Source organism: Tiliqua scincoides, chromosome 3, assembly GCF_035046505.1.
Source record: "Tiliqua scincoides isolate rTilSci1 chromosome 3, rTilSci1.hap2, whole genome shotgun sequence".
Lineage (NCBI taxonomy): Eukaryota > Metazoa > Chordata > Lepidosauria > Squamata > Scincidae > Tiliqua > Tiliqua scincoides.
In genome coordinates, this window is record NC_089823.1 from 103,946,976 (window position 1) to 103,972,014 (window position 25,039).

General features: G+C 39.8%; 1 protein-coding gene across 1 annotated transcript in view; it reads left to right on the top strand.

Moving 5' to 3' along the window:
- Positions 1–25,039, top strand: part of NDFIP2 (Nedd4 family interacting protein 2) — a 54,198-nt gene that overhangs the window by 14,940 nt on the left and 14,219 nt on the right. The window contains exons 2-4 of the mRNA XM_066622184.1: positions 9,334–9,493; positions 11,056–11,192; positions 20,502–20,589. Of these exons, the coding sequence (XP_066478281.1) occupies positions 9,334–9,493; positions 11,056–11,192; positions 20,502–20,589 (385 nt within the window). The remainder of the gene's footprint in view (positions 1–9,333; positions 9,494–11,055; positions 11,193–20,501; positions 20,590–25,039) is intronic.

A 25,039-nucleotide genomic window follows, 5' to 3' on the forward strand; every position in this document is an offset into this window, starting at 1 on the left:
TCCAAATACTGCATTATTCAGCAGCAGGAATTCTTAACTGTGGGGTGTCTATTCCACTTGGGGATATGGAAACTAAATGATGGGGGACTTGATCTCTGAACAATTAAAAAACACTGTAGTTTGATTAGATTAACTATTGCCATTATCATTACTGTTTGAGACATTCTGTTCCTAGCTATCCATATGTTAAGTAAAACCAAGCTATTGACATTTTTTGAAGTCATACTGATACCTAATAGGACTGATGGTAATGATGATTTTGACAGCAAATGGGGTCAAATACGGGGACAATACAGCAATACGTGGACATATTGAGCAATCCATTGGGGGTGGGGAGGTCCTGTAATTGTAAAAGGTTAGGAAACACTGTTATATGATAAGTATGTTATTGGTTTTTTTAAAGAGTATGACCATTACTGGAGAGCATTATTAACTGTCTATAAGTAATTTGGCAATGCCAGCGTGTGTGTATATTTGTTCTTAGTTAATCTAATTTTAATAGGAGCTAGAACCATTACAGTTTGTGACTGATCCCTTCCATAAAGTGATTCATCTTTCAGTTTTGTGTTTTTAAACAAAGGCTCATGTTAAACGATACAGAGCAGTAGTTCTCACGCATTTAGCACTGGGACCCACTTTTTAGAAAAAGAATCTGTCAGTACCCACTGGAAGTGATGTCCTGACGAAAAATGACATCATCAAGCAGGAAAATTTTTCACAATCCTAGGCAGCATTTCTGCCCACACTTACCCAGGAGTAAGTCCCATTTACTATCATTTTTAAGAGAATATACATAGTAGCCTGATTAAAAGTACAGGTCTGTAACTTTTCCTCAAATGCAGTCACATAACGTGGTAGCATCAAGTCTAATGTATTAAAAATAAAATATTGAAATGAATGGAGACCCACCTGAAATTGGCCTGCGACCCACCTGGTGGTTCCTGACCTACAATTTGAGAAACACTGATAAAGAGGATCTTTTTCTTCTGGACAAGCAAGATATCTGGAAAATAAATGGTATGAACTTGCTGACTGGACATTTTTTTTAGAGGCACCTTTTAAAAATAGTTTCCTCTTATTTTTAGTAGTAGGAGAGCAACTGTCCCTCTTCAGCCCAACATGGCATCTTTTCCAGGGCCTATTGTTGGTGTCTTGTGTCTGTAAGTCCTTTGTGGTCATGGAACTATTTATTTGCTGTGGAAACCATTTTGTGAACTGCTTTGTTTACAAGCAGTATATAAATCTTCTTGATAATTTTTTTTAAAACTCTGTTTGGTTTTTTATCCCTTCTGGAATGCTCCAGCAGGAATAGAAATAAATTAACAAAATAACAAATAAAGATAACTTTTTAAAGTCCCCATTCCTGCAAGAAAGACATGCTTGAGTTTGATTGTTTTTAAAATACCTTTCCTGCAAGAGCAGTTCCTGCAGAACTTTTTCTGGTGCATTTGGTGGGCCACCTGGGGCATTTGGTGGGCTGCTGTGAGATACAGGAAGCTGGACTAATGGGCCTATGGCCTGATCCAGTGAGGCTGTTCTTATGTTCTTATATCATAGCACACTAGAACTTTAGCAAAGAGTATAAATAAAATTAAATGCCCTTCTTCCCCAGAAAGTGTGGGAATCCTTTTCAGTTCCTTAATCGCTTTGAACAGAAAGTAAACAATTTTTCCCTCTTGGGGAATTTTGAACATGTACAATATGCATTGTCAGCTACTCAGAATACTTCTTTCTTACCGGAAGACAACTGGAGTGGACCCCAAGGCCTAGCAGATTGGCAAAATAATAACAGAGTAGGAATCTGCTCATCACTATTATCTGCACATAACCCATGCTTAAATTTCTCTTTTGTTTATCTCCTCCCATGCTCTGTGTAAGTATTATGACTTCCCTTCAAAAGTATACATCTTTTCTTTAATTTGCACTCAAATAGGTTTTCCAATGCACAGGAGCATGGGAGCTTTATGTCCAGGAAATAAGGCATCTAGTAATCCTCAATATTTGTCTTTTTTGCCATTAACCAGAAATGGCATCTTGCTATATATATTGTATCTGAACTAAACATTGCTGATAACTAAACTGAATGTGGAATAATGTCTAACAAAAAAAACTAGTAACAACTGAATGAAACATTTCCACATTGGCATTTACTATTGAAACGGAAAGGATACAACACTGTACAATCCACTGTGCTGTGTTAAATTTCTAAAAAGACCAGACAACCTAGTGCTATAATTACCTATGAAAATGATAATAGTTTTGTAAGCTGCAGTTTTATGAAATAATAAAAGTGCTTTCATGGAGCTGTTGTAGTCTGGAATAAATAACAGCCATTTTAATGTGGGACATCTGGAGTGATTTGAAGAACTGGATAGTGTCATGCTGCAGGGTAATGGTTTAAAAAAAATTGCAGGAAAAATCTTTTTCAGCATTGGCAAATAACCTTTTTTACTGGATGGAAGGTGGTGGTAGAACATTTCCGCTCAGAGTAAAACAAATTATTTTTAAAGCATCAATATGTGATCTGTTGTTACAGGATTGCACCTGACTCGGTGCCCAATCCTATCCAACTTTCAGCACTGGTGCACCTGCAGTGCAGCCGCGAGATAAGAGAACAAATGCTTTACCTTGAGAAATACCTTACTTTGAGAAAACCTCTGTGACTGTCTCCCCACCACAGGATGCAGCGCTTGCCCCATTGGCACAGCTGCAGTAGCACTGGAAAATTGGATAGGATTGGGGCTATGAGTCCAATAGGATTGGGCCTATGAGCTCATGGGCTCCATGAGTACACCATTTGGCCATCATCTGCTCAGTCCTGTGACACTCCATGCATGGTCTGGGGCTCCCCCACACTATGTGCACATGCTGGTGGGGCTCCCCAAGACTCCATTTGGGAGTATAAAAGATCTGCAGATACCAAAATGTTTGAGAACTGCTGGTCTACACCAACTGGCAGCAGCTCTGCTGGGTTCTTGATGGAAGTCTTTCGTAGCCCTTGCCATTCCCAGAGATGTCAGGGATTGAGTTTAGGACCTTCTGCATGAGAATTTGTCCTCCAGTGCTTGACTTTAGTGTCATCCCCAGTGGTTTTTGTAATTTAAAATTAGAATGTAATTGTAAGTTACTTTCAAATATTTTTTGTATGTAGAACTATCAAACCCATTAAGTAACTTTTTTTTGCTCTGAAAAATTAATTTTTTGACAATATTTCAGCAGATTGAAATATTCAAATAAAAAATAGTCAAATATTTCGCCAAACACCCATTCCTAAAACCTAGCTGAATTACCAAGGTGGCAAATAGAATGAAGTGTTACAACATTTTCATTTATTAACACTCCCATATAAATGTGCTTATACTTTATGACCACAATCCATCAGCTATGCATCAGAATAATAGCAGAGGCATTGGCATTGGCTCCTCTGGTAAGGCTTGTGTTTATGTGAAGGAAAAGGGTAGAATAATTAGCATGTTACTCATCTAGAACCCCTGGGAATGTGGTGATCTATAGTCAAATTAAATAAATACATGGTGGCACCTTGCCTTCTGTATAACTAAAGCAGAACTCAATGCCACCATGTCAAGGGAAATGGTGAAATATGGATGTCCAGTTTCTGGATAAGGGCCTTGGGTATGGAGGAAGAAAGAGATATAAGATAAAGAAACTCCTTTTTCATTGCTGCAGGGATTAAGAGCAACATGTGAGAACAGGAGAAAGCCTTCTCATCCAGGCCTGCCTGCTATCTTTTGGTCTCTTCCTCCCATGGTAGGAGATAGGGGACAGCATGCTGAGCTACTGGTAGGCAGTAATTCTGTATTTTGTTTTCTGCGTTCCTGCCCACCCACCCCTCAATCGCCTTCCACGGGAAAGTAAAGCAGGTGGAGAGTAAAACAAGCTTGCAAATAACTTCTTGATATTTAACTTTTTAAATTTTTATTTTATACAACAGAATCAAACATTACAGAAATAGCAGAGTGAACAGCAAAATTGAATTAAAACCTGCTTAAACCCAATATAAAGAAGCAGCCAAGGTACAAAATTTGCCATCATAGGCCTGACAAAATAAGAACATTTTTAAAAGTAACTCATATGGAGATTTGATATACTGTACATCTTCAAGGAATGCACACAAGTGCAGTGCTGCCATTGAAAAGCCACTGTCCCTGGTATATTGGGCCAGAGAATAAGAGATGAGAGCAGTAGTTGCAAGGCCCCACACATTTTTACTAACCCGCCAGCCCATTTTATGCAATTGTTAGTCATTTTTGGGACACTGATGAGCCAAAAAAAGAGTCTCTCTCTCTCTCTCTCTCTCTCTCTCTCTCCTGGTTTACAAACACTTTTTGCTTGATCACCACAGACAGTTATTTTTCACCACAGACAAATGATAATTCACAAGCCTTAAGTGCAGCTGCCCAACTAACTTGGGTGGAAGGCGATAAAGATGAGTGACAGGGCACATCACCCCTTCCTCAGAGTAACCTTCTGGCTAAATCTAGTTGCCAACATATTAATGCTTTGAAATTGTGAATACTGATTTGAATTTCTGTATTCCTAATCCCTTATGGATGAAATGAAAGTGAGTCACTTTATTGACTGTATCTGGGCAAATTTAGAAAAACCTTGTGTTGCTGAAGTTAATGAACATAACAATGTAATTAGTGTGGTGGATAACAGCTTGGTACGGCTAATAAGAGGTCGCTCTTTTTAAAAAAATGCTTCCCTTGTGAAAAACTTAAGTCAGTCCTTAAATACACTCTGAAAGTCACAAGGGGGACAGGGAGGCAACAAAACTGGAATTGTTTATACCATTTTTTGGTGTTCAGTTTTGTACATAGGGAGAGAAACATACTGGGCATACTTCTCTGACTATGTTAGGTGTAATTCTAGTCTTTGACATGAGAAAATCATGTCTTTGAATGTTCTCTGCATTCTGAAGTGGTATATGTGTCAAAATGGAGTAGTATGTTGTATACTGATGTAGATTTATTTTGAAAGCTAATTAATGTGATTACAGTGATGTTTAAAGAGAAATTGGTTTACAAAAGGTGAAACAGGATACAAAAAATGCCATTCTTATTGTTTAGTGGAAAATATAACTCCTTAGGGATTGACAGTATTGGGCTTGAAATATTTGAAGTGAGTTGTCAGTTGGATGTAACAGTGATTGACACAGTTGAAGTATGGACTGTGAAAACCTGGGAGGAACTGAAGGAAAAATGTGCCTGAAGAACAGGGAGTAAGTAGATGCCTACTTAAAATGTGTATGCATGCGTATGTCTGTGTGTACACAAATACATGCATGAACTTTTATTTTAAAATATCCCACTTGGTCATTTTGCTGTTCTTCAAATAAACGTATAGTATTGCCTCTGCAGTGTGGTTTCAGAGTTCATTTCCCATAAAGCAGTGAAAAAGAAAATTGTCCTGTATATTTTGGGTATGGGGGAAAGAACACCTTTCCTTGTTATGCAGTGGTATAGCTAATGATCATGTAGCCTGGTGCTGAGCTCAAAATGATGCCCCAGAAGTGACGTCACACGCCCAGGCTTTTAAAAAAGTGAAAATGGGGGAAATCCATGTCCTCCACCGAGCAGCTCACCACCCACTTGCTCTGCTGCCTCCCCCCAGCTCCCCCATATTAATACCTTTTTGGTTCCTTGCTGTATCATAATAAAACCTGATTGGCTCTCAGAACAATTGGTTTCATTGTTCAGTTCTGAGTTAAGAAAATCCAGTTTTGTTACATAATGCTGTTGTGTTTTTATATTCCAGTTATTTGACTGTAATTTTTGATAGAACAGATATTTTGATCAGAATGTTTCGTTGCATTCTGCATTAAACCATTTCTACCCAACATTGCATATACACAACAGGGATCAAATGTGTACACCTGTGGGCCAGGCAAAAATGGATTAAATTCCTCATTAAATGGTATATAACATGATGGTATTATTCAAGAATATCAAGGTTTTCACAATTTTGGTCACTAGTGAAGCTCAGGTTGTTGCCCTCCTAGAGCTTGTTCCCTGGAGCAATTGCTGTCCCCTGCACCCCATTAGCTATGCCACTGTTATGGCAGTGGTACTCCAGCTGGAGACATATCACAGTGTAGTGCCTGAGGGGAGTATACAGTGTGCTTTTTCTGAACGTAGAGATTGGCCCACTGCCAATTTCTGTTGAGGGTGAAAGGAGATGTGATAATGGCAAACCCATGTCTTAATATCAGGGCTCCTGTGGAGTTGGCACACAAAACCTCCAGCTTCTCAATTTTTAAATCTCAGGCTCCTTTATAAAAGCCCAATATATATTAATAATGATAAACCTACTAAAATGGTACCATAAGAAATTTCTTCACCATCATGTGCTACTTTTTATCATATCATCAGATCGTTTATTAAATCATGCTACTTTTTAGTCTTATAACCTATATTGAAGGCCTTTTTAAAAAAATAATAAACTGCATACTAATTACAGTACATAGTTCTTTATCATGCCTGGTTAACATGCCACCTGCCTGTCTTAGTTATGATTTTTCTGCAGTACCTCACTTACTGCCTAGTGATCAGACTGATCATTGCTCATTTCAAAATCGCAGTGATTACGGACTGATTGGGCATAGTGGGGAAACGAATTAGAGAGAACATTGTGTGATACATCTGCATCCACAGAGAAATCGGTTATTTGTAGATTGTTTCATATTCTTAAGGACTAGAGCCAAAGTTACAAAGTATTATTCCCATAACGTGTCATTGAATCTCCCTAACTTAGCAACAGCTCCCATGGTGTTGAAAGTGTTAAAGTAGTATTAAGATTTTATACTGCGGTCATTTTTACTGACTCCACACAAGCTCTGCTTCATATGTAGGTAAGAACCAAAAACTCATATATTGCAGAATGTGATACAAGGGTGGTGGTGATACTTTTTGGTCCACACTTGGCCCATAAAACCTCCCCATGTCATATGTTGTGCTTCCACCCCCACTCTCAGAGCCTGGATTGAAGTATTGTATGTTTTTTTTAATTCAACGCATCATACATGACTATCAGGTTGTCCAACTCTTACATTTGAACCACCCATAATAAAATTAGATAATACTGAATGCCAAGTGTAGTTGTTAGCTTAATATAAACTATTCAGTGCTATAGGGCAAACTGGGACCAACCTTCAGTGGACAGTGCCAGAATGACAGTGTGTTTGGCTTCCTTGTTGATTATTGGGTATCTGCCAGGAAGAGTGCTCTTGGCAGTTGATCAGTTTAGACAGCATTCTGTTATTTTTAAATAGCGTGTTGATGTCTGCAGACTGTGAAATGGAAATATGAAACCATTTCATGCTACTTACTCCAACTTGCTGTAGTTGGGGGTCTTTCTGATCCTGGACTTCAATTTAAAAAAAAGAAAAAAGTTGAGAGTTTTAATAAAATGAGCATATATTTCAGTGGTGTTTTAAAAGCACATTCTGGAATGACATTTCATTTCAACCAGATCTGAACTGAGACCTAGTTGAAGACCAGGAAATAGAGAGTGGGTGTCAATGGGCAGTTTTCACAATGGAGAGAGGTGAAAAGTGGTGTGCCCCAAGGATCTGTCCTGGGACCGCTGCTCTTCAACCTCTTCATAAATGACCTGGAGACAGGGGTGAGCAGTGAGGTGGCAAAGTGAAGACCAGAAGTGATTGTGAGGAGCTCCAGAAGGATCTCTCCAAACTTGCTGGGCAGCAAAATGGCAGATGCCTTTCAATGTAAGTAAGTGTAAAGTCATGCACATTGGGGCAAGAAAATCAAAACTTCACATATAGGCTAATGGGTTCTGAGCTGTCTGTGACAGATCAGGAGAGAGATCTTGGGGTGGTCGTGGACAGGTCGATGAAAGTGACGACCCAATGTGCGGCAGCAGTAAAGAAGGCCAATTCTATGCTTGGGATCATTAGAAAAGGTATTGAGAACAAAACAGCTAATATTATAATGCCGTTATACAAATCTATGGTAAGGCCACACCTGGAGTATTGTGTCCAGTTCTGGTCTCCACATCTCCAAAAGGATATAGTGGAAATGGAAAAGGTGCAAAAGAGAGCAATTAAGATGATTGCTGGGCTGGTGCACCTTCCTTATAAGGAAAGGCTACAGTGTTTGGGCCTCTTCAGCCTAGAAAAGAGACGCCTGAGGGGGGACATGATTGAGACATACAAAATTATGCATGGGAAGGATAAAGTGGATAGAGAGATGCTCTTTACACTCTCATATAACACCAGAACCAGATGACAACCACTAAAATTGAGTGTTGGGAGAGTTAGGACAGACAAAAGAAAATATTGCTTTACTCAGCATGTGGTTAGTCTGTGGAACTCCTTTCAGCAGGATGTGGTGACGGCATCTGGCCTGGACGCCTTTAAAAGGGGATTGGACAAGTTTCTGGAGGAAAAATCCATTATGGGTTACAAGCCATGATGTGTATGTGCAACCTCCTTTAGAAATGGGCTATGTCAGATGCAAGGGAGGGCACTGGGATGCAGGTCTCTTGTTACCAGGTGTGCTCCCTGGGGTATTTGGTGGGGCTGCTGTGAGATACAGGAAGCTGGACTAGATGGGCCTATGGCCTGATCCAGTGGGGCTGTTCTTATTTTCTTATCTTCTTATGACATTTATGACCTTGAAACCAGAGCAATGTTGCTTTCAATGCTGTTCAGTGCTTTCAATGCAAAACCCCTAAGCCTCATGGGAACAGTTCTTTCCATGTCAGTGTTCTCCATGATTCAAGAGGTGGTGAATCACAGACATGGGAATGACTTATAGGAGGAAATGCTGTTTGAGAATTAGTCAAAGGGAATCTGTGCAATTTTAGTGGGAAACTCAACCATTAGTCAAGACTTTGTAATCCATTGCAATAAAATTTAGAGCAGTTTTTGATTGTGGATCTAATTTTGAAGTATTCATTATATTTTTTTAGTCGTAAACAGACCAACTTACATATAATAAAACGTTTTTCTTTAATACTGGAGAGGAAAAATACCTGTCAGTGAAGTGGCGTGGTGGTGGTCTCACTATACACATGATGAATTTTTTACCTCAGATGTGTAAGTATGTGTGCACCACGGAAAGGGAATTGCATTTGTGTGAATAGGGTTACATTCTTGAGAAAGTTTGAAGTATATGATAGTTTTACTTTTTTGGATAGGTACGAAAGATTTAATAGGCATAATATAACTCTGCAGCAGGCTATTTTGCTTGTCACTGATTTCAGTAGCTTACTGTTTAAATCCTTAGTCGAAACTGCTAAGTGCCTTAGAATGGAAAAACAGTCTTTGAATACATATTTGTTTCTTTAAAGCTTCATAATGAAGATGATCCTCCAGAATCATCACTTGTTGAACAACCATCCACTTCCACAGAACCTGCACCAGATACTCAAACAGAGGCATCTTTACCTGAAGCAGATACTTCACCTCCACCTTACTGTAGTATTGCTGCTGAAGCAGCTGCAACATCAGGTATTTCACTTTGATTGCATAATATTTGTAGGTATTCTTAGCATCGATGGGGGAGGAATTATGGCTTGAATATCTTCTCATTCAGAAGGATATGGTGCTGCCATTTCCTCACAACTGCAACTGCTGTCCTGTTTAAAGATGACTAGATATTTTGTACAGAAGCAGAGGGCTTCTAAACTTGTGTTTAACTTACCAAATAGCTGGATTACAGTGGTGTTCTTTAATCCTCTTTATTCTATGTTGTTTTTTTCTGTAGCATGCCTTATTTATTAGTTGCTAGTGCTGGTTAAATCTAGACCACAAGCCAGCTGGACTGTAACATGATTAAGAAATCTTAACTGATAAATTGTAAAGATTAAATTTTGCGAAGGTGTAAAACAAAAGGATAGTTTCTTTGGTTTATGGCAGGGGTGCCCAAACCCCGGCCCTGGGGCCACTTGCGGCCCTCGAGGCCTCTCAGTGGGGCCCTCAGGGAGCCCCCAGTCTCCAATGAGCCTCTGGCCCTTTGGAGATTTGTTGGAGCCCACACTGGCCCGACACAACTGCTCTCTGCATGAGGGCAACTGTTTGACATCTCAAACTGTTTGACGTTTGATGTGTGAGCTGTGGATGAGGGCTCCCTTCACTACTTGTTGTTTCACGTCTGTGATGCAGTAGGGGCAGCAAAGGAAAAGCCAGCCTTGCTTTGTGCAAGGCCTTTTATAGGCCTTGAGCAATTCAAGACCTTCATTCATTCATATAAGTTCCATCTTTAATATATTTACTTATGTAAATTTATGTAAATTTATTCAAATTTTGAATGTAAATTAATTCTTCCCCCTCCCCCCCCAGTCCCCGACACAGTGTCAATGTGCAGAGAGACAATGTGGCCCTCCTGCCAAAAACTTTGGACACCCCTGGTTTGTGGTGAGGCATGTCCTTGCCAGAGCAGGCACTATTTTACAAGAGATGTTCCTTCCAGTGAGATGGAAGAGATGATGCCTTTCACGTGTGGCCTTCCTGTGCCCCAGAACACTTCCAAATGTGACCAGAAGGCACTTGTGGTCTCCAGTTGCTTCCAGAGGTCCTCTGTGGGCCCTCCAGATGTGGGTTTGGAACCCACGTTGTGTGAAATCTTCAGATTTCAAGCTCATGGTTAAAAAGGGTCCACTGTATTTACAACTCAGTTTTCAGACATGTGTTAAACATCTACATAATTGCTTTTTGTAAAATGAGAGTGTTCATGAATTATAAGAAATCATTGTTGGATATTCATATAGAAATAAAAACGGAATGTACTCTGATGCTAAAAACATATAAAGGTAATAACAAACAGATTAAGTTTTGAAACATTTTAAATAAAACTTTTGTATACCCACGCATATTCTTATGCCTGATTACTTGCACAAAACTGTAGATCATTGTATTTTATAAAAATAGAAAACTATCATCAACATTTGCAGCTGTAAGAATAACAATTGTATTTACATATCTAAGTATGACTTTTTAAAAGAGCGTTGTTCATTTATAGTTTTAGCTGATGTTTGGCTTGAAAATATCTCTTGCTGTGTATTCTGTTACAGAAATGGAATCTCCCAATGAGTTCTATCCAGTGCCACCTCCATACAGTGTAGCTACCTCTCTTCCCACTTATGATGAAGCAGAAAAGGCCAAAGCTGCAGCAATAGCAGCTGCTGCAGCAGAAGCAGCAGCCCAAAGAGTGAGTGATCAATTTGTGCAGCATTAAAATATATAATTTTAACAACATATTTAGCATGTATAGTATATGCTTTAGCAGGCAGTCTCCCTTGCTCTCTGCATACGTTAAGAGATGGTGGTTATCCAAAAATCAGAATAATTATCTCGTGCAAAGCACTTCGAAGATTAAGTACTTGATTATGTGCATTGGCCCAGGCCTGCAAAAGCATGACCCACAAGCCATAGATCATATATCAACCATGTACTGTCATCTACAAAGGATCCGGAAATCCACTCTGCTTTTACAGTTTCAGCAGGCAACAAAGACAGCTTTAAGTCTCTAGTGGACTAGCATGCAAAGTCAGATTAAGCTTCTTGGGTTGCAAGTTACAGTACCCATCAGTAAGCAGATGTAGTGCCCGTGCCTGATGCTGGCATGAAAGGAAATTGTGCAGGTTTTTTCCTCTCATGGCTGACTCAGGGCAGGGGGAAATGTTTTTCCCAACATTGACGGTGGTGGTTGTATTGGTCCTGAGGCTAGAGAAATTCCATAGTATGTATTTTATAGTTAGGGGATCCGCATGCTGTAAAATGTTCTCATATGTAAAATGTTCTCATATGAATGAAGGAACATTTATGTATAAAATACTAAATGGAGTCCATATTAGATATTTCTTTTCACTTTCCAGTCTTACAAATCTAATAAGTAGAGGTGGGAGAAAATGGTTTTATTCATGGATTTTGTTGTTTTCCAAAAGTTAGAAGTGCAGAAAGTGTTATGTATTTTTATTCCAAATTTTCATTATAATTATAAATTATAATCACTTGAAACTTGAAGTAGGTGATTTTGTGTTAGCAGATGCAGCCACAGTCATTACCCATACACCCCTCTCAATTAAATAAAAATCAGACAGTTTTATTTTTATTTCTTGCAATTTTTAATACAAAAATGAGAGGTGCAGAAAGCATTGTTATGTGTTTTCATTCTCTATCGCTGTTTTCTCTTGCCTCTACTGATAAGAAATGTTTGCTTGTTTATGTCTGCAGTTTTGAAATCATAACAACATGTTGGCTACCTTAAATGTTTTTGTCCCTTTTTAAAAAGAGATAAGGCAATTTAGTGACTTGGAACTATTTAGTGAAATAGCAGTTGAGCTGTGGCTTCACAGGCCAAATTACTATCTTTCAGCCTCAGATTCCCATGTGTAAAATAGTTGTTACATATCATGTAGCAATATTAATGCTGAATTGAAACCCATAAGTGTAATGGAATTTTTCTGATTAAAATTACATGAATATTGGGGGGAAATTTGTTTTGTTATGTAAATTGCACAACAATTCATCTACCAATGTTTAGATAAAATTAGTGGGATCTTGAAATATAGCCACGTGTTTTACCATATAGCTATGGACAAAAATGGAGGTATTTTGTGGGTGGGGTGGAACGCACTTGCATTCCTCCCACCATTTTTCCTCTTTAGAATGCTCTGGAATCAGTGTTCTGTCATGACATAATATCATTCTGGCAGGAAATGTGGGGGCCACCAAACTGCTGGGAGGAGCACTGGTAACTTCCCAGAATTTGAACAACATTTTCTCATAAGAAACCTTTCATTACAACCCTAGATAAAATGCACTTTCTGTGTGGTAGTTTTCTAGTTTTTCACTTGTAATTACTACAATAGCAATTATTGCTATATTTTCCAACATTTGAATCATAGGATTTTAAAAATTTTGATTGATCTATTTTTAATCAAATTTCATTTTGGTAGAAATAATGCTTTGAATGTTTGATTTTCACTGAATGGCTTAACACTCCTTTTAGTTCTTCTGTCTTGTTCTCTTTACATGCTTAGCACGGCCAATTTAGGGAGACTAGGAGTCTGTTTGATGAAATATTCCTCAGCCCACCAGAGGTACGGTATAGTTCTTCCAAGTTTAGATTTTGCAGTGGTTTCTTTCTGGCAAGTAAAAACAGACAGTATCTTCCTTGATCCTTTCTCTACTTTATCTTGGTGAACCTGCCACTGTTCAAATTGGAAAACAATATATTTACATTTGCACTACTTTCCTTAAAGGCACTGACATTGAAAAATATCCTAAATTTTAGCCCGTATAGACATGAAGATAAGTTTTTAAATACAATGCCCTCATGTTTTTCAGAGGCAAGGAACTGCTCATCACTAAGGTGGATCACTATAACATATAATCAAGCAAATTAGAGTTCACTTGCCAGTTTAGGGTGTCTCACTTTTCCGAATGGTCCTTGTTGTTAAACAATTTTTTTCTGCTTCCGGATAAGACAAATTATGTTGTCTTCCTGTGTGGTTGAAAGAAAAACAGATGTCTGAGGCAGAAATGATGAACAGGTATTGTATTGGATGCAGCAAATGTTTTCAGTTCATAAGCTGTCTGATTACACAGTATCCTCTTCCAGATCTGACAGTATCATTCTACTCTCATACAAAAAAAAATATTCACCTTATTTATGAATGTTTCATCTGTTGTAAAACAGTGCATAGAATTAAGCTCTTTAGTAGTGCACTTGGTTTAATACACAGCAGTGGTATCCCTCAATGTGAAGACAATTTTCATATATCCTTTATCCTTGTAAGTAATAGCTATATTCTGTGTGCTTGGACACATTTGCTCATGCTGCAATCACCAAATGCTACCCCCAAGAATGCTTGACCAAAAAAAGTAATAACGCATAATAGAATTAGACTGTTGCATATAGCATGGGAACAATTTAGACCAGTGGTTCTCACACATTTAGCACCACTTTTTAGAATGAGAATCTGTCAGGACCCACCGGAAGGGACATCATCAAGCAGGACAGTTTTTAACAATCCTAGGCTGCAATCCTACTTACCCAGGAGTAAGTCCCATTTACTGTCATTGTTAAAAGAATATACATAGTAGCTTGATAAAAGTACAGGTTTGTAACATTTCCCCAAATGCAGTCACATACCAGGGTAACATATAGTCTAACATATTAAAAATAAAATATTGAAATGAATGGGGACCCACCTGAAATTGGCTAGTGACCCACAGTTTGAGAAACACTGATTTAGACTATTATGTGGCTAAATGGTATGCCAGGAAGCTGATGATGCTGTATAGTAACATAGAACATATTAAGTATGCTAGACTTCGATTTTCGTCTACAATCTGTGTATGTCTCATTCCATGACTATACAATGTTGTCAGCATTAATTGTACACAGTTTTGGGTACATGCCTCAACTCCAAAGAATGTGGTAGGAGGACAGAACTCATGTGCCTGAAAATCTCAGCTTTAAGTTTATAAATTAAAAAGCAAGTTTCTAGTCCTTGTGGCAAGATATGCTTAAAGGGCAGTGCCTCCTGAAATGTCAGAAGCAAGAGTGGTTTGCTTTTTAATTTATGGGGAGGTGTTTAATTAAGTTGGGGAGGTGGGGATTCAATGTCCTTGTCTCCTGCATAACTACCAGGAGTTTTATGTATGTAACTACATTGCATAAAAGTAACTATCGGTGTCCTCATCACTGTATCTGTGGTTGATACGTTCCAAGCACCCACCCACCCCTACAGATAAGGAAACTGTGGATAAGAAGGAACCTTACCCCTGTGCTGTTACCTTGGTCTTTCTTCTTTATTGAAAAGATTTTATCCTACCTTTCCTTTGCCAGGACAGTGCCCAAGGCAGCTTACAATTCCATATTAAAATATACAATATATAAAACAATAAATAAAATCATTATAAGGGCAATAATAAGGGCACTTGGAGGACGTCAACTACTTATAACCAAGACAGATGATACATCTCCCAAATGCAAAATGGAACAAAAATGTTTTGAGCCCTCACCAAATGGCATGGGGGGGTAGTTCTTAGTTCCTCCGGCAGGGAATTCCCTAATTGTGGTGCTACTACAGAGAAGGCGCAATCTTGTGCTGCCTTTCCTCTAACTTGGGATAAAGGCAGCACTTGAAGACAAGCCCCCTCAGATGACAGAAGAGAGTGGGCTGGAATGTATGGGAGAAGGTGGTCTCTCGGATAACCTGGACCCAAACCATGAAGGGCTTTTAAGGTCAATACCAGCACCTTGAATTGGGCTTGTAAACAAATGGGCAACCAGTTCAAGTTGCTGAAGTAGTAGTCTAATGGAGTCAGACCACCTAGCTCCAGTAGGCTGCATTGGAATGGAATGGAACACCCAGGAATGGAACACCTTGGAATGGAACACCCAGGCTGCTGCATTCTGCGCTAATTGCAACTTCCGAACCATCTTAAAGGGCAGCCTCATATAGTGTGTGTTACAATAGTCTTGAAGTCACTAAAGCATGGATCATGATTTTGATTTCTTCCTGGTAGTGCCGAACAGGCATGTCTCTTACTTTTACAGAGCACTGTAAGCAGGCAGCCTTGTAGAAAGACAAGCAGGCAGGTAGCTTAAAGGCTAGAGGAACACAACCAGAATATTAACAGGAAGCTGCCTTAAAGTTAAATACCTCGGTTTAAAAAGTGATATTGTTATCCACCTAAAATAGATCTCCACTCAGAGACTGTTAACCATGAGTCACATTAATTGATCCTGAAGAACACACAAATGCGGGTTCAAGTGACAGTTTTACTTAGATTATATTAGAATTGAGAACAGTATTGTTTTTACAGACATGCAGCTCTGCCTTATAATAAATATAATAGATCTAAAATAATGTGAAAAAAATACAATTGTATTCCAGGTTTTCCATGATTTTTGGATTGCATTGCAGAATTTTGCCGACTGTCATCTCTGGGACCTCAGATAATTCCCGGACCCCAAAGGCTCATAAATAAAATAAATAAATAAATAGTGGGAAGAGTGGTGATTTTGGGGCATGTTGCAAATGATCGCCCTTTGCAGGTAGCTGCTGCATGTCATTTAGAATGCTATAAGCAGATTATGTAAAATCAGTTCTGCTAAAGCTGTATACTCAGAGCTTTTAGGATTTTGGCTCCCTCTGGTGCCTGAGTAGCAGCAAAGCACTTAGTGTGCAATGTTCTTCAGTCTCTCATGGAAATGATCTAGATTGGACCTTAACTACTTTAATAATATGCAACAATTACTTGCATATCTCGTTAACAGTGCTGAACATTTTCTGCAATACAGGATGTTGTAAAAATTCAGATGTTATAGGCCAAATTCATTATTCATTCAGAACTGATCCAGTCTTAATACCAGAATTTCATGTGAGTACTTGGGGGAGAATCCCTGTTAAGCATAGAAAATCTTACTGGTCTGCTGTGTTTAAATACCAGTTCATACAGAGGCAACATCCAAGAAGTAAGAGACCTGAGGGTTCTCCGGTTTCTAAAGCAGAAACCAGGCCATGTAAAATACTGTTCTGTTTACCCAAAGTGCTACTAAACAGAAAAAAAAAAACCATGTATCTTGTCATACAACAAATCCTTGGCCATTGCTGAAGTGTGTCTGCTTTATGGGCTTCAATGCTTGACTTGCTGATGTGACAATTGGCTACTATCTATTTTAATCCCATCATTTATTTATCAGGTTTAGTGAATGTCACAAGTGAGATAGAAAGTCAAAGCATTCTACAGTCAGTCAAGCATTTGAAGCAGGTTAAATGTTTGGCCTCAATGATGACTCATCCCTTTTGTTATGAGTATCTCGATATGTAACAGTTTGTAAAAGCATGTCTATGTTTTGGGGTAAAAGATATTTTGAAATATCACACATTTGGATTGTAATGCATTGAGAGAGCAATATGATGCCTTAGTATTTATAATACTTTAAGCACAGCACACTTTCCTCAAGTTGTCAAATAACTTTTCCAGGATTGGGGGGGGGGGGGGAAGGTAGATCTGTTGTAACAAGGAATACTTCTTCCTGGCAGTACTAACAATGAAGTTTGTACTGCATACAAACAAAATATTAAACCAAGAGTTGCATTGGGTTTTTCTATGCATGGTGAACCAGCTTCTCTCCCTGATCCCATATTAACATTATTTGACAGATGTACTCACAAAGCCAACAGTGTTTCAGGGCCTATACCTTTCCAACTTGCCCCACTGATGTAGCCATGCCAGAGGGCCATGCGCTGCATCCTGTGGTAGCGGGCCAGTCACAGAGGCCTCCTCAAGGTTAAGGGGACATTTGTTCCCTTACTCTTGGGTTGCATCGCGGCTGTATCGGTGCTGGAAAGCTGAATAGGATTTGGCCCTCAGTAGCCTTATGTTTTTAAAAAGCACGATCAACTTGTGAATATTTGCAAAATTGTTCCAGACAGGAATAGATGGCAAGGAGAAGGTTATCAGCTGATTAGCACTGTATTCAGGTAGCTTCTACATCACGCTCACTGCACACTGCAGCAGAATCTGATTTTCTCCTGAGATTTACCCAGGACAAAATAGTATTCTTGTGTACATCTGGTCCATCACTCAAATAAGGTTTTATATGTAGATAGAGTCTTCTTTGCTCCTTAGAGATCCAATATTTCATTCATGCCCAATGTTATTAGGTAAGGTTTGATCAAAAGTTCATTCCGCCCCTCCCCCAAATTTCCATATTCTTCCTCTAAACAAAATATTCAGTGTTAAAAATCATTTTGTCTTTAATGTGCATGTTTGCTTTTGGGCAACTATTTTTTAAACCCTATTTAATTTTGGTTTTATATGTGAATATAGAAAATTCCCTTTTCTGAGTTGTATCATCCAGCCCAGGGCCAGCTGGTAGCAGATCTCTAGAATCTCAAGAAATTGTCTTTTCCAGTCCAAGAATTCTTTTTAATTAACATCAGGGATTGAACCTGGACTTTGCATGCAAAGCATGTGCTTCATTACTAAGCTGCAACATGCTAACATAAAAAAAATCTGAACACTTGGTTCTAACATAAGGAGAGCTTAAGAAATTTAAACTGAATTTTTACTTTGTATTGCTTTGTAAAAATAAGTAATACAAAGAACACAGTATTTTGCATTTCCATTGGCCTTGTGTTAAATATCCTGGAGTAACAAGTTCCTCTTGAGGACACTTCAGGTGTTGTGGAAATGAGTGTGCTTTGAAGAAGGTGTGTTCGGGAAACCCCATCCAATGATCGCTTTCTGGTGTGCATCCGTGTAGTCGGATGTACTCACAAAACCAACAGTGATTCAGGGCCCATACCTATCCAACTTGCCACACTGATGTAGCTACGCCAGAGGGCCATGTGCTTTCTGGTGTGCATACATGTTGTTTAAAAAAAAAAATCAACTTGTCCACTTCCTTATGTTATATCTTATGTGTATATACCAAAAACTTGACACAGAAAGCAGCTTTGCAATGATGGACTTACCTAACACCTTGGTACAGTAACAGAAGGCACAGGTTATAAGAGCATAGGATATAGCAGGGGTCTCCAAACCCCGGCCTGGGGGGCACATGTGGCTTGTGTCAAGCCTATGGTCCCCTGCAAGCCTCTGGCCCATTTAACTAAATGGGACCAGAGCTGTGCTCCAGTTGCGTCTGGAGGGTGTTCTAAGGGCCGGGGAGGCCATGCACCTCCCCTCAGAATGCCTTCTAAAGGCCTAAAAACATCACTTCTTGGTTTTCCTAAAAAAGCCTTAGGCTTTCTAATACATTTAAATTTTATATTTAAAATTTATTTTTCTGGCCCTCGACACCATGCCAGATATTTGATGTGGCCCTCTGGTCTAAAAGTTTAGAGACTCCTGGAATAGAGCATAGGTACTCTAAACATTTTTTTGTGACTTGCACTTGTTATTCATAGAAGCCAATCTGAATGTAAGTACAGTAAAACTTAATATTGGTTGGTGATGTTTGCTTCTAGCAGTAGGAGCAGTAGCTGGTATACTGTTGGAAGAGGGAACGAACAGTCATCCCTCTTACTTTAGTTAAAAGTTCCTGAAGGGCGCAATAACACAGGCCAACACACATTTTGCTTCTTTAAATGTTACCCCAATTCCTGGGTATATTTGGAGTGCTGATTCAAAAAATGGCATCCGTTTTGCCCTATCACATCTAGTTTTGGAGACGCGGCATAGCCTCTTTAGTGAATGGTTCAAGCCACTTCCTCATGAGGAAACCTACACCATGGCTTCCTCATGAGGAAGCTGCTTGAACCATTCACTAATGAGGCTATACTATATCTCCAAAACTAGACGTAATCGGGCAAAACAGATCCCATTTTTGGAATCTGCACCCCAAATTCATATCAAACCACCATTAAGTTTGGGAAAATCTTTTCTGACCCTCAATTTTGTAGGCCTGTGTGGAAAATAGTGCAAAGTTGCCACATTTTCAGTAGTGCTTCAAATAAATTTGGAGATGGGTAGAACCTCCACTCCACTAGGTAAGCACCTTGCCTTTTATGCTAGGCAAGATATACATATAAACCAAGATTGAAATGACCAAGGAGAAACTTGTGCCAATTAGCTCCCCATAAATCTTAAGATCTAACACCCAGTTTAAGCAGGGGCATGAGTGTTCTTGAATGCCTGAGGTATACTCTAAAAATATCTGATACAAAACTTTCTGAAGCAAAGTTGATCTGGTTTTGGTTAGTGTCTCAATGGAAGACCATTGGGGATTCTTTGTAAGTTGCTTTGAGCTCTCCAGAGAGAAGATGGGATGGAATGTCATGCATGAATATAGAAAATTGCCACTTTCAGTTAAGTTCTACTGTGCAAGACAGACTTGGATCATTACTGAGTACTGGCTAAGTGTTGGTTCTTTCCCTTTCACTTACTTTATGTGACTTTTGCCTACCTTGTTTTGATCAAAGTACAGAGAATTATGAAAAGACCATTCTCTTACAGCTCTGGCAGTTTGTTTGTGTTTAATATTTTATTTAGGTGAAAACACGGTCATGGAAATTTTATGGCCTGACTTAAAGTACGTTTAATAATGTTGCATAAATTTTGTGTGTTTTTGCAGAGCTGTACTGATGAGTACCAATTACTGTCTGTTACTGTGTGTGTAATAACTTTGCTTTCTTACATGGGGTTATATCCTAAGTAGTACTTGCACAGTGGCATGAGTACAGGTTACCTTTCCTTCTCTGAAAACATCTTTAAGTCCCCTGGAATAAACTGCTTCTGAGGTTGAAGGGCCCTTGTGTCAGATGTGAGACAGGAAGCTGGGAGGTGAAACCCCGGAATACTCAGACAGCAGATTTTTCTGGGGACAAGGGAAGCTGCTCTAGAAAGATGAGAAGATAGTAATTGTGCTAGTGTTATTGTGCAAGTGCTATTTGGGATACAGCCCACAGACATCTGCTGCTGCTTCAGCTTTGCACAGTCTTTATTGTAATTCTGCACAAGTAGTGTTAAAGTAGTTGTCATCACCTTAAAGGAAGAAGAATACCCTCCAAGAGATGACTTCAGTGATGCAGACCAACTCCGCGTGGGTAATGACGGCATCTTCATGTTGGCCTTTTTCAGTAAGTACCACCATATATCTTCCATAGAAGCAGCTTTGGTTTAAGGTGAACACAGCAGGGTGCTTAATGTAACTGCAGCAAGTGATATTGCTGTCTTCACAACAAAATAAGAAACACCACTTCTTATTGGAGAAGGTAATAAACTAAAGTGTTTTTTGCTGTGTTCCAACAGCTGCTTGATGCATTATTCAGCAGCAAATTGTGCTTTGATACAGTATAGGCCCAACAGGGAGCCACAGCCAGTTCCATCTCTCTGTTATTAAGCACATTTGTTGCATGCATGGTCTATTTTTTTAGGCATACCCACCTAACAATTGGGAGCTAATCTTATCAAACTTTCCAGCACTGATGCAGCTGTGTCAGTGGGGTGTGTGCTGCATTCTGCAGTGGGGGAGCACTCACGAAGGTCTCCTCAAGGTAAGAGCATGTGTATTCCTTTACCTTGGACTCCATTACGACCGCATCAGTTCTGAAAAGTTGGATAGGATTGGACCCTTAGTTTAACAATATCACAGTACTGTTTACAATATTTACAATAATGTGTAAAACAGTCTTGAGCTGTCTTTAATATGTATAAAGGTGGTCATTTTTTATTTTTATATTTTAGTAAGGGGGAAAAAAATGTAAGGTCATTGTATCAAAAGAACAAGCCCTGAAGAGTCAGCTTGCAGTGTTGAATGGAGAGGTTAGGAAGTAAAGGCAAGATTACAGCACTACGATAAAGCATGTGCTGTACTTATGCTTAGTTATTTGAAATAGGATGGGGTTTCTAGCACCCTTTTTCACTCTGCGTAACAAATGACCTTGTTTGGAAGGGTGTTGAAGGATGTCCACGTCCAGTCTCCTCCTCCCTTGCTGGTGAGTGCAGTGAGGAGAGCATCAGATTTTTGCACTGAGACCACTAAAATTCCAGGTTCAGTTCACCTTTTTCTTTTAAACTGTTACAGACCTTTTGCTCATTATTTCCAAGTTTTAAAATTTTGTTTTTGTATTTTAAAATGCAAAGTTTTTTTCAAAGGAGTTCAAAGGTGATCCATTTGTGATATGTGACTGCCATCTTGTGAAAAATCTCTATATTGCAACTGCTAGTGTTTGGGAAAGGGTTATATTGCTGGCAGAATGTTGATTAAAGCTACCATGAACAGATAACACATTTCCAAAAATCAATAAGCTTAAATAATGAGGGAGGTCCAAACAAATTTTACTGTTTAAAAAATTATTTTAAAGTATGGCAAATAATAAACTTCCTCACATGCTATAGAAACCCTCAAGGTACCAAATAAACATTTTGCATATATCTTGAGTTTCTTAGTAATTCAAAATTTGAGTAACAGGCTGATTGCAAACACAATATCAATGAGTTTGTGGTCTAGCCCAGGGGTGTCCAAACATTTTGGCAGGAGGGCCACATCATCTCTCTGACACTGTGTCAGGGGCCGGAGAAAAAAAGAATTAATTTACGTTTAAAATTTGAATAAATTTACATAAATGAATTTATTAGAGATGGAACTTATATGAATGAATGAAGGTCTTGCAGTAGCTCAAGACATATAAAAGTCCTTGCACAAAGCAAGGCCAGCCTTTCCTTTGCTGCCACTGCTGCATCACAGACATGAAACAGCAAGCAGTGGAGGGAGCCCTCATCCCACAGCTCAGATGAGAGGTTGAACAGTTGTCTGCATGCTGAGAGCAGTTGCGTCGGGCCAGCACAGACTCCAACAAGGCTCTGGAGGGCCAGAGGCTCATTAGAGACTGGGTGCTCCCCGAGAGCCTGATTGAGAGCCCCAAAGGGCTGCAAGTGGCCCCCGGGCCGGGGTTTGGGCACCCCTGGTCTAGCCTATGAAACAATTACAATTTTGGGCAAATTTTTAAATGTAGGTTTGAATTGGTGCTCTGGTGACTGACCAGGATGAATTTGACATAAAAACACTTGTAAGTGATACAGATTCTGTCTGGAATTGAGCTTGGGTTTCTATGTGTGGTTCTTTGACTTGAACTGTGACTTAAGAAACCACCCTTTCTGGCAAAATGTGCTTTGAGGATCTCAGAATGGGTGACTGTCAAACTTCCCTCAATTGCATGTGCTCTCCTAATGCAATTTGTACAAGATTGCTCCCATATTCAGAAATATCTCATAAATCATTTAAAAAATGGGGGGGGGGGGGTTGGCGTATGCACGGAGCCATTTGTCAGTTGCTGGTTTTGTGCATGCTGTGTACTTAGAAGAGAGAAGGTTGGTTGTCTTGGTTTCTTCCTCTTTGTCCTGCCATCATAAACCTGTACTGCACCAGCTCTGTGCTGTTGTCTACTCCAGCTGACACTGTGCTTGTCTCACAGCACACTAAGAACATAAGAACAGCCCCACTGGATCAGGCCATAGGCCCATCTAGTTCAGCTTCCTGTATCTCACAGAGGCCCACCAAGATCTCTCTCCTGATCTGTCACAGACAGCTCAGAACTCATTAGCCGATATGTAAAGTTTTGGTATTTTGCCCCAATGTGCATGACTTTACACTTACTTACATTGAAACGCATCTGCCATTTTGCTGCCCATTCTGCCAGTCTGGAGAGATCCTTCTGGAGCTCCTCACAATCACGTCTGATCCACCACTCGGAAAAGTTTGGTGTCGCCTGCAAACTTAGCCACCTCACTGCTCACCCCTGCCTTCAGGTCATTTATGAAGAGGTTGAAAAGCACTGGTCCCAGGACAGATCCTTGGGGCACACCGCTTTTCACCTCTTTCCATTGTGAAAATTGCCCTTTGACACACCCACTCTGTTTCCTGGTCTTCAACCAGGTCTCAATCCTGGAGAGGACCTACCCTCTCATTCCCTGACTGTGGAGTTCTTTCAGTAGCCTTTGGTGAGGGACTGTGTCAAATGCCTTCTGAAAGTCCAGATATATAATGTCCATGGGTTCTCCCGCATCCACATGCCTGTTGACCTTTTCAAAGAATTCTAAAAGGCAAGACTTTTAGAGTGAGGCAAGTGAGGCAAGTGAGGCAAGACTTACCCTTACAGAAGCCATGCTGATTCTCCCTCATCAAGGCTTGTTTGTCTATGTGTTTTGAGATTCTATCTTTGATGAGGCATTCCACCATCTTACTCGGCATAGATGTTAGGCTGACCGGCCTATAGTTTCCCGGGTCCCCCCTCTTTCCCTTTTTAAAGATTGGCGTGACATTTGCTATCTTCCAATTCTCTGGCACCGTGGCCGTTTTGAGGGACAAGTTGCATATTTTAGTGAAGAGATCAGCAACTTCATTCTTTAATTCCTTAATAACTCTTGGGTGGATGCCATCAGGGCCCGGTGACTTATTGATCTTTAATTTATCAATGAGGTCTGAAACATCTTCTCTTTCAACCTCTATCTGACTTAATTCCTTGGTCAGGAGGGGCCTTTCAGGCAGCGGTATTTGCCCGAGGTCTTCTGCTTAATGTCTTAAATATTCCCCACTGCCTTATCCTATAGACCAGGGGTCTCCAAACCCCAGCCTGGGGGCCAGATGCAGCCCGCAGCAAGCTTCTTGTCCCCTAAAAGCCCCTGGCCCATTTTGCCAAACATGACTGGAACTATGCTCTGGTTGCATCTGGAGTTCTAAGGGCCAGATAGGTTGAATTAATGAGCCCATTCAGTCATTTATTCACACATCTAAATTCCATCGCTAATTTATTTATATAAATTTTATATTTAAATTTTTTTCGGCCCTCAAAACCGTGCCAGACATTTGATGCGGCCCTCTGGCCAAAAAGTTTGGAGACCCTTGCTATAGGCTGTGGGTGTGAAAGTCCCACTTGCATGAGAGGCAGGGGGATGCTGCTTCTCTCTAAAACGGGTAGGCAAACATTTTGACTGGAGGGCTACATCATCTCTCTGACACTGTCCAGGGTCAGGAAAAAAAAACCATCAATTTAAATTCAAATTTGAATATATTTACATAAATGAATGAATAGATTAGAAATGGAACTTATTTGAATGAATGAATTTTACTGAGCTTATTTATAGTACACATGAGAACTATAATACAGGCATGTAGAACCACATGAGAACTATGAACTGTTTGGAACACACCTTTTGCACAGTGGAAACATAAGACTAAGCCAGAAACACATGTTGACATAAGTTGTTCAAAGACAAGGGCGTGTGTGTTAAAATAATGACCAGGAAAAAGCAGAAAACACATAGAGACTATTTAAAGACCTTGCTATAACTCAAGCCGCAGCTCGAGTCTGGTGGTTGTGACCTGCAGTTGCAAGCCAACGCAGGCTCGAACAGTCTCCAGCTGACCAGAGGCTCATTGGAGACTGGAGGCTCCCTGTGGGCCTGATTGAGGGACCCTGAATGGCCCCCGGGCCGGGGTTTGCCCACGCCTGAGCTGAAGGATAAAAAGCAAGCAAACAAAAGTTGCTGCAGCAACCACACTGTTTCTCTTCCAGGAAAAAATTAAGT